Source organism: Hydractinia symbiolongicarpus, chromosome 3, assembly GCF_029227915.1.
Source record: "Hydractinia symbiolongicarpus strain clone_291-10 chromosome 3, HSymV2.1, whole genome shotgun sequence".
Taxonomy (NCBI): Eukaryota; Metazoa; Cnidaria; class Hydrozoa; order Anthoathecata; family Hydractiniidae; genus Hydractinia; species Hydractinia symbiolongicarpus.
In genome coordinates this window covers 18,746,876-18,759,432 of record NC_079877.1, presented here as the reverse complement: position 1 = coordinate 18,759,432, position 12,557 = coordinate 18,746,876, and the positions used below count along the sequence as shown (strand labels likewise).

Genomic DNA, 12,557 nt, shown 5'->3' with positions numbered 1-12,557 from the left:
TTAAAAGACCTCTTGTTTAGAAAATTGTTCCATTTACAAAACTAGAAGATTTTCATACATTCTGTTTACAATTTTGTATTCACTATACATTTATGTCGGGAGCATTTTCGAATTATACTTTGAATGTTTTTACTTTTAGAGATATTTCCCATCTAAGTTTAGTACAAAATTATTCACTTTCTTTCATCACACATTATAACTCGAGTTAGGTTTACATTCACACCTTAATTCGAAAAAGCACCCGTAGATGTATCATTCCTTTACAAAGAAAAGTCACCCTCCTCCTAAAAGCTTTTATTGTTTTGTATGTGGAGTTTAAAACGTACGTAACACTCTCTGAAAAAATGAACTCTGTGAAAGAGTTTTTTTTAAAAGTTCATTAATTTCTAACTCATTCGTCTCCATAGTAACGAATGTATTTTTAACACATTCTATGTGATGCGCACATGTCCACTCACTTCCGCACTTTGATCATAACGAAAGAACATGGGTAAGATAACAAATAATAATAAGAAAGGACAAAGCAGTGATAAAAATAACGATTGCTGTTTTTTGTAATCTTTTGTGACGGTAATTACATTATCATAAAAGTTTGCTCATCGAAAGTGAGTAAAAATTATTCCCAAGATGATGAATTTATGAACATTCACAAATGTGTTTTTCAGAGTACAATAAGTTATGTGTGTTATGAATGTAAAGTAGGTTTTTTGGAATAAAGACATTCTTTCATATTGTTTTTTCTTTTCTATCAAAAAGCTCGTATTCGATTCTATACGAATGTGTAAAAATTTTTTTTTTTAAAAAAAATGAGATTTTTTTCCTTACTCACCTTAAAAACTCTTTGATTGTCAACCAGTATAAATATTTTTTAACTTTTTAAAGAAATTCTGGTTCTAGCGCTCAACTGGTTATGTGGGATAGTTCTATGGTTATTGTGCAACAAAGGTTATTATCAGTCAAACCGGTATTAAATCTTTTACGACTAAAATAAAAAATTATTTTTCTACTTTTTTAACTGGAAAATCTTTTATTTCCAAAGTTATAGTTCCTTCATTATTAGGGATTTTATCTTCACACATCAAAAATTTACTCATTATTGGTATGTTTGATAGGTGTTTTTTTCTACAAAAATTTTTAAAATGCTTTTTATATTGTTGTTTCTGCCAGGTGTCTTCTTTTATTGTTCTCTTACAAAACTAAAGAAGATCTAGAACGGAGTACTACAATGTCGAAACTAATGAATTCATATAAAAGTTATTATTTTGCTTAGAAATAAACTACATCTAAACATTTATGCTAAAGATAAAAGTTTGATTAAAACATAAATAGCGTTTGTGCAGAAATAATTAAATTGTTTTTACTTGCATCTATCACAATTCTAAAGCACATTGAATGAAAGTTGGGTACGAAGTAGTTTTGCAAAAAAGTCTTTGATGTGCTTTCAAAAGTCAATTTTATGTATTATTTATTGTGTTTCTCTATTTTGAATTAGGTCTATGCAACAGTTTTAAATAGTATTCAAATAATAATTAAATGTTATTGTTTTAGTTTTTATTATAGAAAAAAATATAACATGCTAGTTCAGACACGAAAGCAAGATGAATTGGTTGTTTGGTAAAAATTTAGAAGTTTCTTCTTTAACTTCCACCACTCCACTTCAACAACAGCGTTTGAAGCAGATAAAAAGTTTAAATACATACCACCAAAAGTAAGTTTTTATTATGTGATATACGTACCTAGACTTTGGTTTTAACACAACTATAAGCATTGCACCTCCAAAAGTTCCAAACAAGTAATTTCTTGTCTCTCTAACACACCGTCCATCATTCTCGACTCAACTTTGTTTTCCATGCTAGCATAGGCTAGACTCTTAATCTAGACAGTTGGTAACTTACTGTTTTTCAGTTTTTTCAATGAGTTTGATTCTACATCAGTAGTTTTGATCTTTAGTGTTGTAGAGGTAAAGCGAGATTCAGAATATACTGTATCATTTCATTGTTGTGCAAAAACTATTATATTAAAAATGTAAGTACTGTACTCTATTCCTTTATTTACTTCATTTATTTCAAATGGGTAACTTAATTTCATTTTCCCTTTCCCATCTTATTAAACTGACAAGCGCAAAAATTCTTACAAGTATTTATTGTCAAAATAGAACTTAATTATAATGGGGCCAATTAGTTAGGAAGTTTGTTTGTAATCAAGGTGGTGGTTGAGTATACAATGGAACATGCTTGTGCAGTGTTGTTATAATCCGAAATAATATGTTTTCGCTAAATAATTGTGATGAAAAATGGCCGGTATTTGAGAGAGAACAGCGTGGGGAACATAGTGACATAAAATATTTGATGTTTTCACACCCAATGCTGTTTTAAGTCCAATTGCAACAGAAATAAACATTCTGTATTTCTTAGCGCTGTAAGAATCTAAATCTGTAAGTCTACAACAAAGTTTGTATTACGTTGAAATTGTTTGTTGTAAATCCTATATTTTCTTTGCGTTTGTTTTGTTGAGAAACATGTCAACAATTACATACAATTGTATGGAATTACTTTTACAGTGTCTTACCAAAACAATTCCCAAATGAGAAGCCTATTGTATATGCTCTACCTTCTTTTACACATCAATGGGTGGATGATCAGGTTTGCATGTTTTCTTATTAAGTGTTCTTTACTGTTTCATTGATTTACTTCTATGTTGTATAATGTTTAAATTTACATTTTGTATCTAGATGCGAGTTGTTGGATCACCAGGCTTAAACATGGTCAGTCAATAGATAGGCAATTTTTATTTCCCCTATTCTGCCACACTTATTCCGATCAGAATGTTCTATTTCTTTTTCTTTTTAGTTTTACATGCATTCAGATCTTGGAAAAGTCATACAGCACATAATAAAAGAGTTTAAAAAGAACCCACCTCAATTTTCTTCATCAAGGTACTTAAGATATTGTTAACCCTTAAACTTCACAAGTTTCGGTCTTGCACTTAAAACTATTTTTCCCCACAATATTCTTTTTATGCACTGTATTGTGCACAATACTTTTGCTACAGCTAAATACTTTCCAATACATAAATTTCCTATGACCTACACATTCACTATGCCAAAAGTGATATTTTTGCTTTTATTTTAGGGATTACGAAGCTCCTCCAATACCTTCTGGTTTTTCATCTTCGTATCAATCAACTCCAATTAGTAATTTCATTAATACGCCGACCTCTACAAACCAGGATGCCACAGTTAGGCCTCCATTGTATACAAGCTCCCGCAAAGTAACTATAACATACTTGCAATACCATTGCAAAACATTGTTGGATATGTTTTAAAATTGACAACAAAATTTAATTCTGTATACCCTGGTTTGTTTCTGTCTGTTTACACATGCTGCTGTTTTTAAGGTTGTTAGTAACAAGACATCGTGTGGTAATTTAGAAATTGATGCGGTGATGGACAAACTGGATCAATTACAGTAAGCATTTGCTGCAGTAAAAACTTTGACATGTTAAGATCACAGTAATACTTAATTCTTTGCTTGTTTGTTTTTAGAAAAGATGAGTTAGAACGAATCTCCAATAACCCTGAACTGTTGCTTGACTACATATTAGAAATGCAATCAGTAAGAATGTCATCTTCTTTAATTTGCAACTTGTCATTGTAATCTGAACCGATCTCACCTTGTCATTCTAATCTCTCACAGTGTAACGTTGTCATTCTAATCTCACGCAGTGTAACGTTGATATTCTAATTTCACGCAGTGCAACGTTGTCATTCTAATCTCACGCAGTGTAACGTTGTCATTCTAATTTCACGCAGTGTAACGTTGATATTCTAATTTCACGCAGTGCAACGCTGTCATTCTAATCTCACGCAGTGTAACGTTGTCATTCTGATCTCACGCAGTGTAACGTTGTCATTCTGATCTCACGCAGTGTAACGTTGATATTCTAATTTCACGCAGTGCAACGCTGTCATTCTAATCTCACGCAGTGTAACGTTGTCATTCTGATCTCTCACAGTGTAACGTTGACATTGTAATCTCACAGTGTAACGTTGACTTGTAAATCTGACATCTTAGGTTGTAAATTTACAAGCTGAGAGGGCGAAACTTGTGGAAGACAATGAAAACATAGCTCGTATGTATATAATTTAAAAGGTTATTAATAAAATGTTAGTCGTATTTGCGTATGTGTCTTTGTGTTATTTTATTGCAAAGTTAGCGTGGACATACCTAACATATCCTAAGTAGCCTAAACAATGAAGACCCTCCTAAAATCTAGTATAACCTAAACTAGTGACGAGGACAAATAGCAGTAATTTATTATAACTGAATTGTATATTCTCTTTGAAATAATAATAATAATAATAATAATAATAATAATAATAATAATAATAATAATAATAATAATACTAATAATAATAATAATAATAATAATAATAATAATACTAATAATAATAACAATAACAATAACAACAATAACAATAATAATGCTTCAATCTACAACCTTCTAAAATTGTGAATCCTGAGGCATGCATTTCCTAAACCAACAGTTCAATTATTATTATGTTATTTTTATTTTGTTGTATTGTGTACAAATTGTGTTAACGGGATTGATTTTTACTCATTGTTCAGCTTTAAATAAATCCATTGTAATAAGAATGTTCTGACCACTACTGCCGCCTTGAAAGGGTAAGCAAACGTATCACACTACACTATTTTAAGCAACTCAGAATTTGTTGTTGCTTGTTGTTGCTTACAGTCCAGATGTAACCGTACGCGTACGCTCAACTTGCAAAAATAATTGCTTTCGTTAAAAAAACAATGGATAGCGAGTTCCTTTCAAATTGCGCGAAAATAATTTTTCGAAATTTTCGCGGGGACAAATTTTCGCGGATGGCCTGATTCCAAATTTTCGAAGGGACATATTTTTGCAGATAGCACCCAAATCCGCGACATGCGCGAATTTAATCCCATTAAAGTAACCAAATGGTCAATTGTAACGTCACAGATTTAAACTTCGTACCTAAACTCTCTAAGTACTTAAAAGTTATCTAAATGACGTTTCAGGCCATTATTGGTATTTGTTTTCGACAAAATTTGGCACAGTTAATAAAAAAAATATGCCGAACATAATAGTGACATAATTTTGATTTTTGTCACTTAAATGTCATTTTAGGCCAAAAATAGGTCCGAAAATAAAACTACTTTATTTTCGACAAAATTTAGCACAGTTAAAAAAAAAAAGTATGCTGAACATGATGGTGACATCAAAATTTTAATTTTTGTCACCTGAATTTTTATTTTAGGTCAAAATTTGTCCAAAAATTAAAATTACTTTATTTTCGACAAAATATGGCAAAGTTAACAAAAAAAGTATGCTGAACATGATAGTGACAACAAAATGTTAATTTTTTGTCAACTATAAATGCCGTTTAAGACATACGTTTCAATCGCGCGACCTTCAACCATGAATGATAGGCTGTATTTTTTCTTAGCATTTTTAATAGCGGGGGTTACTGAATTACTGAATTTCTAAAATTTCAGGTGGAGCTTGTGGTCTTTCTTCTTCCTGTCAGTCAGTTTACTCCAGGCTGACCTAACGAAAATTGAAATTTCGAGGAATTTTCCGTTCAAGAAGATCTCACAAATCAATTTTGAAAAATAACTGCGTAGTACGTAACAAATAGTATTGCCTATCCGAATAGCAAAATATGTCGTGTCTAACTTCGTAACAGAAATCACAATTTGATAGACAGCTTTTTGTAAACTTTATTCGCGAGGTTGTTTGCGTATATCATACGTCTTGTTCGTTCTTAAACTTCTAAAACGCGATCTAAAAAAGCTTTTCTATCAAAATTAAAGTTTCAATCTTTGTTAAAATATAATTTTTATCGCTTAAAAGCTTTATTTAACCCGCGCAACCAACAATGCCTTCTCCCTAGTTTATTACAAGCTCGTGAGCAAATGTGTCCCACAAGAATGGAAATTTTTGCCTCTCTTGGCACCGAAACGGGAGAAGTCGTGTGTTCGAATCTCATCTTGGTAACTATTTTTACTTCTTTTTTTTGCTGTTATAAATTTTACTTTTTACAAAGATAAAAAAAGTGTTCAAAAGCATTATTTAACAACTAGTAAAGTAAAAGGTGTTTCCACCAAGTTTACAAAAGTTAATATGGGAAGAATTAAGGTCTCCTCAAATGCCAGGAAGTATTCTGCGAAAAATAAAATTTACACAACATTACGTCGTAAGAGAGAAACGAAGACGCTCCACCATATTAATTTATTAAATACATCGATTTTACAAAATTCAGTTAAAATGTAAGCTAAAGGCAAATTATATTGTAAATAATGACGAGAACGGAATTCTTTTCGCTACGCTAACGACACGCCAACATAGAGAAATATGATTTCGGAAACATGCCGAAATCGATTCCGTTCTTGTTATTTGTCTCCGCGCCATAAGTGCGCAGGATTCTTTTTATCTAAGTTTGCTGTTTGTGACATTGCCTATCTGAATAGAAAAATATGTCGTGTCAAACTTCGTAACAGAAACCACAATCTGATAGACAGTTTTTTGTAAACTTTATTCGCGAGGTTGTTTACGTATACCATACGTCCTGTTTAGTTTCCACGCAAAACTTTTATTTAAAAAAACTATTAAACAATGGCTCTTTGTGTCACATTGATAGAGTTGATAACATTTGCAATTATGCTATTGGGAATAGTTATGTTAACACTATAAGCTATTTTTTCTTCAATAATCTTTTGTTTATTACGCGCAAGTTAATGACTTACAAGACTCGCAAGATAATTAATAAGAACAAAAGACAAGCAACTACCGCCTCCGAGAAAAAGGTGTGAAACTTGAGCCTACGTGTACGCTTACATCTGGACTGCACTGTAGTTGTCTGTTGCTTACTTGTCGCTTTTTGATTATCTACTTAGGATCAAATTGTGTGTTCGCTCACACATAATCACGTTTGTCGTCATATGAAACTTACATTACAGTCCTAGAAACTACTGTTGTTCTTGTTTCTTTTCTTATTTGCTCACTTCGGACTGACTGTTTTTTTTTAAAGTTGCTTCGTTTTTTGAAGAATTTGAGCCTCATGTTGCTTGTACATAAAGGGAAGAAATTTTAGTAATTTATCGATACCATTTGTAAAAATCTCTTTCGTATTAACTAAAAATTAGCAATTTGCAAAAATTAATTCTGTTGAAAAGAACTAAAATTAGCGATTAGCGCTTGTTTTAATGCCATGTATAATTCTGCACGATAAAAAATAAAAATTAGTGAAAATGGGCCACACGTCAGTGCATTTGTACACTTTCATTTGACAGCCTGGTTTTAAAGTAAGACAAGAAGCCCTGGGGGCTCTAAGAATTTCCGCTCACTACAAAAATATTTGATGAAAACCTGCTAATTCGTTGTGTTATTGTGCCAAACATTCGAGAAGGTTTGGTGCATGAACCTCTGAAGATAGAGCACACAAGTGACATTATATCTTACAACAAACGCAAACAAAACGAAACGTGTCATAATAAACTCACATTTTAAAGAAATTGCTAACAAAAAATACAGCCTATTATTCATGGTTGAAAGTCTTGCGATTGAAACTTTTATGGTCTTAAACGGCATTTAGGTGACAAAAATCAAAATTTTGATGTCACCATTATGTTCAGCATACTTTCTTTGTTAACTTTGCCAATTTTTGTTGAAAATGAAGTAGTTTTAATTTTTGGACCAATTTTGGCCTCAAATGACATTTAGGTAACAAGAAATCAAAATTTTGATGTCACCATCATGTTCAGCATACTTTATTTGTTAGCTGTGCCAAATTTTGTTTAAAATAAAGTAGTTCTAATTTTTGGACTAATTTTGGCCTAACATGACATTTAGGTAACAAGAAATCAAAATTTTGAAGTTACCATCATGTTCAGCATACTTTATTTGTTTACTGTGCCAAATTTTGTTAAAAATAAAGTAGTTTTAATATTTGGACCAATTTTGGCCTAAAATGACATTTAGGTGACAAAAATCAAAATTATTATGTCACCATTATGTTCAGCATATCTTTTTTGCTAACTGTGCCAAATTTTGTCGCAAACAAATACCAATTTTGGCCTGAAATGTCATTTAGATGACTTCCTAGTAGTTAGGGAGCTTGGGTACGAAGTTTACATCTGACAAAAATGCTCCGAAAGAAAAAACGACGGTTTTAAAGAATTTCCTACGCCTTCAGGCGCGGAAATTCAAAAATGATACTAGCTATTGAGTGGCTAACTGACAATTTTAATGATGATAATTTATGTGAAAAGCAAAAGTTCCATTGACGAGTGGGAAGAAGAAAATACAAAGTTTTATTAAGCGCTCCCTCTTTTAAAACTCACCTAGAATATATCCGCCCTAAAAATCGAGAATTTTAGTAAATGTTGTGAGTGTTTATTGGAAACGTTACGGTAGATTTTAACATAATTGCTTTAGAAACTAAAGCTAAAGCTGGGTTTATGATCTATAGTTAAAGCTATACCCAATCCACTTAACATAATTGGTCTCTTTTGACATTTTATTGTTCCGTTCAAATTTTGAAATCGGTTTGCTTTGTTTCTGTAAAGAGATCTTTGTCAAGCAAAAAAAATCAGTACAGAAAGTGTTCTTGTTTACAGACCCAATCTTGAAACAATTTATAAATTGCCAGATAAGATCATATTTTTATGCATACAGGGAAGCTCCTGGTACACATATCTAACTGGTAAACTTGTATTTTCATGCTTTTTTCGCATCAACAAAAAAAAGTAAACACCCAGCAGATGACTACTAACTACTTCTAATTTTTTCCTTGTTTCAGTATCCTTTATTAGCTTAAGTAAATCATATGTAAAGTAAATAGTCCGGCATCTTATGATTTGTAGCTATCCAAATCCACTATATACGGTGCAGTTAGCTAGCTCTAGCTAGCTAACAAGCTTACTTTCTTACTCCTCCAACTTTCGTACATACTGTTTAAATATATAATACAGTGGTGATCCATATTCTTCTCTAAGGTTAAGTTGGGTTACTTACTTTGAAATAAATTAAATTAAACCTTTGCAAAACTTTAATATACGGCAGTCAGCTGGAAGCTGCTTTGATCCGGTCCTGTGCAATTTTAAACTGGATGAGGACAAAGTTTACTTGTAAACCCCTGTACTGCCAGATTCGCAAAAATTTAATATTGCCTACATGACTTGTTACGCATGAAAGGAATGGGAAGATAAATAACTCAGATATCAGATATAATATATTAATTATTCTCCTTGATTATCCTCATCCATTGTAATCGCACCACCTAATTTCATTTTCTTTCGCTTTTTACCATTATTTGTATTATTTGCCTTTCAAGATACCAATTTATTAACCCCCCTCTAATAAGCTCTTTGTTTTTGTTTAGGTAGGAAAAGTTGGTTGATAGATGAGCATACGTAAATTTCTGGAATTTAGTCCTTTTAAAAAACCTGTTTATTTTGGGCATTTGCAAAAAATCCTCACAAGCTAAGGCTGTGTCTTGACTTTGGTCAATAATATTATGCCCTCATGTTAGCATACTAATAATCATTATTAACATCCATTATTTACTGTACTTTACAATTACCTTCTTTCTTCAGAAAAAAATATGTCTTTGGAACCAGTTATAGAAGATTTAAAGGGTGAACTAAAAGAAATGTTTGAAGAATATAATGACATATATAACAAGTTTCAAGTGGGAGCAAGAATACAAGATGAATATTGGCAGGTACGCAAAAACATAGTTAAATGGACGCTAAATAAATGTTGAAATGGTGAGCGTTCCCTACTCCAAGGTATAAATAAGTATAATCAAATCTCATGTGCAAAACACATCAAATTATGTGCGAGATGCCTCGTGAAATTATGTGCGAGATACCTCGTCAAATTATGTGCGAGATACCTCGTCAAATTATGTGCGAGATACCTCGTCAAATTATGTGCGAGATACCTCGTTAAATTATGTGCGAGATACCTCGTTAAATTATGTGCGATACGTAGTGAGTAAATGATAGTGAATTAAAAGGTGACACAAAATGAGAGTCTGAAGATGACTTTTATAAGAAATATTTTTGACATAAAGATTGTGTTAATGCTTAATAATACGTGATTTTGGCAAATAAAATTCAAGTTTGATCATTAAATTTTTTTGTCCTTTTCAAAAAACTTTTTAGAAACCAAAAATTTTTCTATCCGCGAAATTAAATTGTTGCAAAAATTAACAAATTTTCTGATCTACAAAATTTCTGAGAGAATTCGTAGTAATAACATGGTGCAAAGTGCAATTCTTGATAAGCGGTTTGTGTGATAAATTGTACTCTGTGCCATCTAATTACGATTAAAAATGTATAAATATTTTTAAGCAATAAATGGAGCGTCATTTTATTTCAACATTCCAAAGGTTTTGGAAATAAAATGTGGAATGAAAGAAACTCTTGAAACGATTTAGAAGAGTAAAGCTACTTGTAACGCTTAAAATTAAGATATGAATTTTTGTAAGGACATTTTAAAAAGAACATTTTTTATCCGATTTTTTCTTTGTTCATCTGTTCACCGTGGCAACAAGTGGGACGTCATACCAACATTCAACGCTAACTAAAAAATAATGAAAAGTCGTCAAAATTCAGCCAATTGCACGGTTTCTTTTGAAATTAGGTACCAAATTAAAAAGGGAGGGGGGTAGCATCCACCATGTATAAAGAACGAAGAGTCAATATAACCACATATACTCAATATGAGACATTAGGTTCAACGTGGACAAAACAAAACATCAAAATAGCTTCTTTGTAGTATATTTTGCAAATTAGCCCCAATAAACTTAAAATTTTGGTAAAAAAACATTTTTTAGATATTTGACGTCAACACCATCAGTACTAATCTTCGTATAAGTCTCATGCAATCAGAAGAAGAATCTGAAAAGATAGCAGAAGATTTTCTTCAAGGTGACTTAAATTTTTTTCTTTGGTGGAGATAAAATATAAGTTTCTTTTATATTTAAGTTTTTTCTTTCAGGGAATATATTGCTGGAAGAATTTCTTCCGAATTTTCTGAAGAAGAGAAAGGTATTTAATTTGTGATTATCTTCTGCTAGTTGTTGATGGTGATGTCAAAAGACAGTCAGCGAACATATAAAAGCATCTTTTAGGCAGTCATCATGAAGACGACGCAACCATCAGAAACCATAAATAAGCACAATACGTTGCGTATGTTCCTGATAGTATACAACGGCCACACCTTCTTGTGAAATAGAAATTATGCGCTTCTAAATATTTTTAAATTGAGTTAAAACTTTTTTGTCAATAAAGACATTTCGTCTGGAAAAGAGTCTGATTTGTCATTGTTCGGTTGTTCTTGCAAAATACAAAAAATAAATTATCAGGTTAAAATAGATATACCCACGCTTTAAATTATAACTGTTTACTTATGTTACTGTGGAAAGTTTATCATTTCTTGAACATGATAGTTTAGTAGGCGACGTTTCGGGAGATCCGTCTCCCATCATCGGGCAAAGTAAATTGTAATTATCAGCTCGTTTCTGATTGGTTAATTTTTAATTAATTGGTTATTTTTTATGAATTTCGATCCTCTGCAATTATATAAATACATGCTCAACACCATTTTACTTTGCCCGATGATGGGAAAAGGATCTCCTGAAACGTCCCCTACTAAACTATCATGTTCAAGAAATGATAAACTTTCCACAGTAACATGAATACTGAACAGACAAATCGAAAAAATATCTTCAATAATGCTTACTTATGGTAGAGAAAGTACCAACGTTAATCATCTCGAATTTACTTTCTCTTGCTACAAGATTTTGTATGAGTGGGGGAAAACTCTAATGGACGCCTATTCGCATCTTTAAATAAAACTGTTGATGTTTTTTACCTGCAAGACCTAGAATGAAAATTGTCTGTTCTGTTTTTAGCTTTGTCACTTCAGAAGATCGAAAGAAGAACGAGTTAAAATATTGCAACCATACTAGGGCGGGATGCCATGTTGTATTTTTGGTGTAATAAGGTGTTAGAAGTAAAAAGAATGTTTCCACCACCAATTTCCCGGTTTATTTAGTTACCCGATACCAGCTTACTACGAAAATGATGTATTTACGTCAGGAAATCAAGAAATTCCAAGAATTTGCAAAATTTTGTCATGTTGGGAAAAAGTCCAGGAATTTTAGGATGATTCAGAACTATTTTTCATTTTTTTTAAATATTAGCAAGGATTAAAATTGAGAACTGCTCTCAAAAAAATGTAATAGACATTCCCAACATATTTTTTAAAAATTCTGTCATGGGTAAATTTTTATACTATACCATGTTAAGAATTAGTTATTTAACATTTATTAACTAAAATTCAAAATAATAAAGCTAATATAAGGCTAAATTTTCTTGTGTTTACAGAATGCTACCTCGTTGAAAGCCGCCATTATGTGTTAATTTTTTTTTCGGATTAAACCCAGTTAGACGTCATCTCCCGGAATGTATAATTTTGATAATTATAAAATGTGCTATAAC

At 31.6% G+C, this 12,557-nt stretch overlaps 1 protein-coding gene across 3 annotated transcripts; it reads left to right on the top strand.

Annotated features, from left to right (window-relative positions):
* LOC130636105 (vacuolar protein sorting-associated protein 37A-like) lies at positions 1-12,094 on the top strand. Of its 3 annotated transcripts, XM_057445719.1 has the most exons (14): positions 1-964; positions 1,561-1,708; positions 1,951-2,025; positions 2,561-2,642; positions 2,732-2,764; positions 2,850-2,935; positions 3,132-3,270; positions 3,397-3,467; positions 3,545-3,614; positions 4,074-4,131; positions 9,642-9,769; positions 10,889-10,982; positions 11,053-11,102; positions 11,969-12,094. In XM_057445719.1, exons 2-14 carry the CDS (start codon positions 1,599-1,601, stop codon positions 12,023-12,025), a joined length of 1,053 nt encoding a protein of 350 aa, XP_057301702.1. In that variant the 5' UTR covers positions 1-964; positions 1,561-1,598; the 3' UTR covers positions 12,026-12,094. The 3 variants fall into 3 exon arrangements, with proteins under 3 accessions (XP_057301702.1, XP_057301703.1, XP_057301701.1); XM_057445720.1 differs by lacking the exon at positions 1-964 and having other exon boundaries at positions 1,442-1,708; positions 11,040-11,102; XM_057445718.1 differs by lacking the exon at positions 1-964 and having other exon boundaries at positions 1,460-1,708.
* Positions 12,095-12,557: the final 463 nt, after the last annotated feature.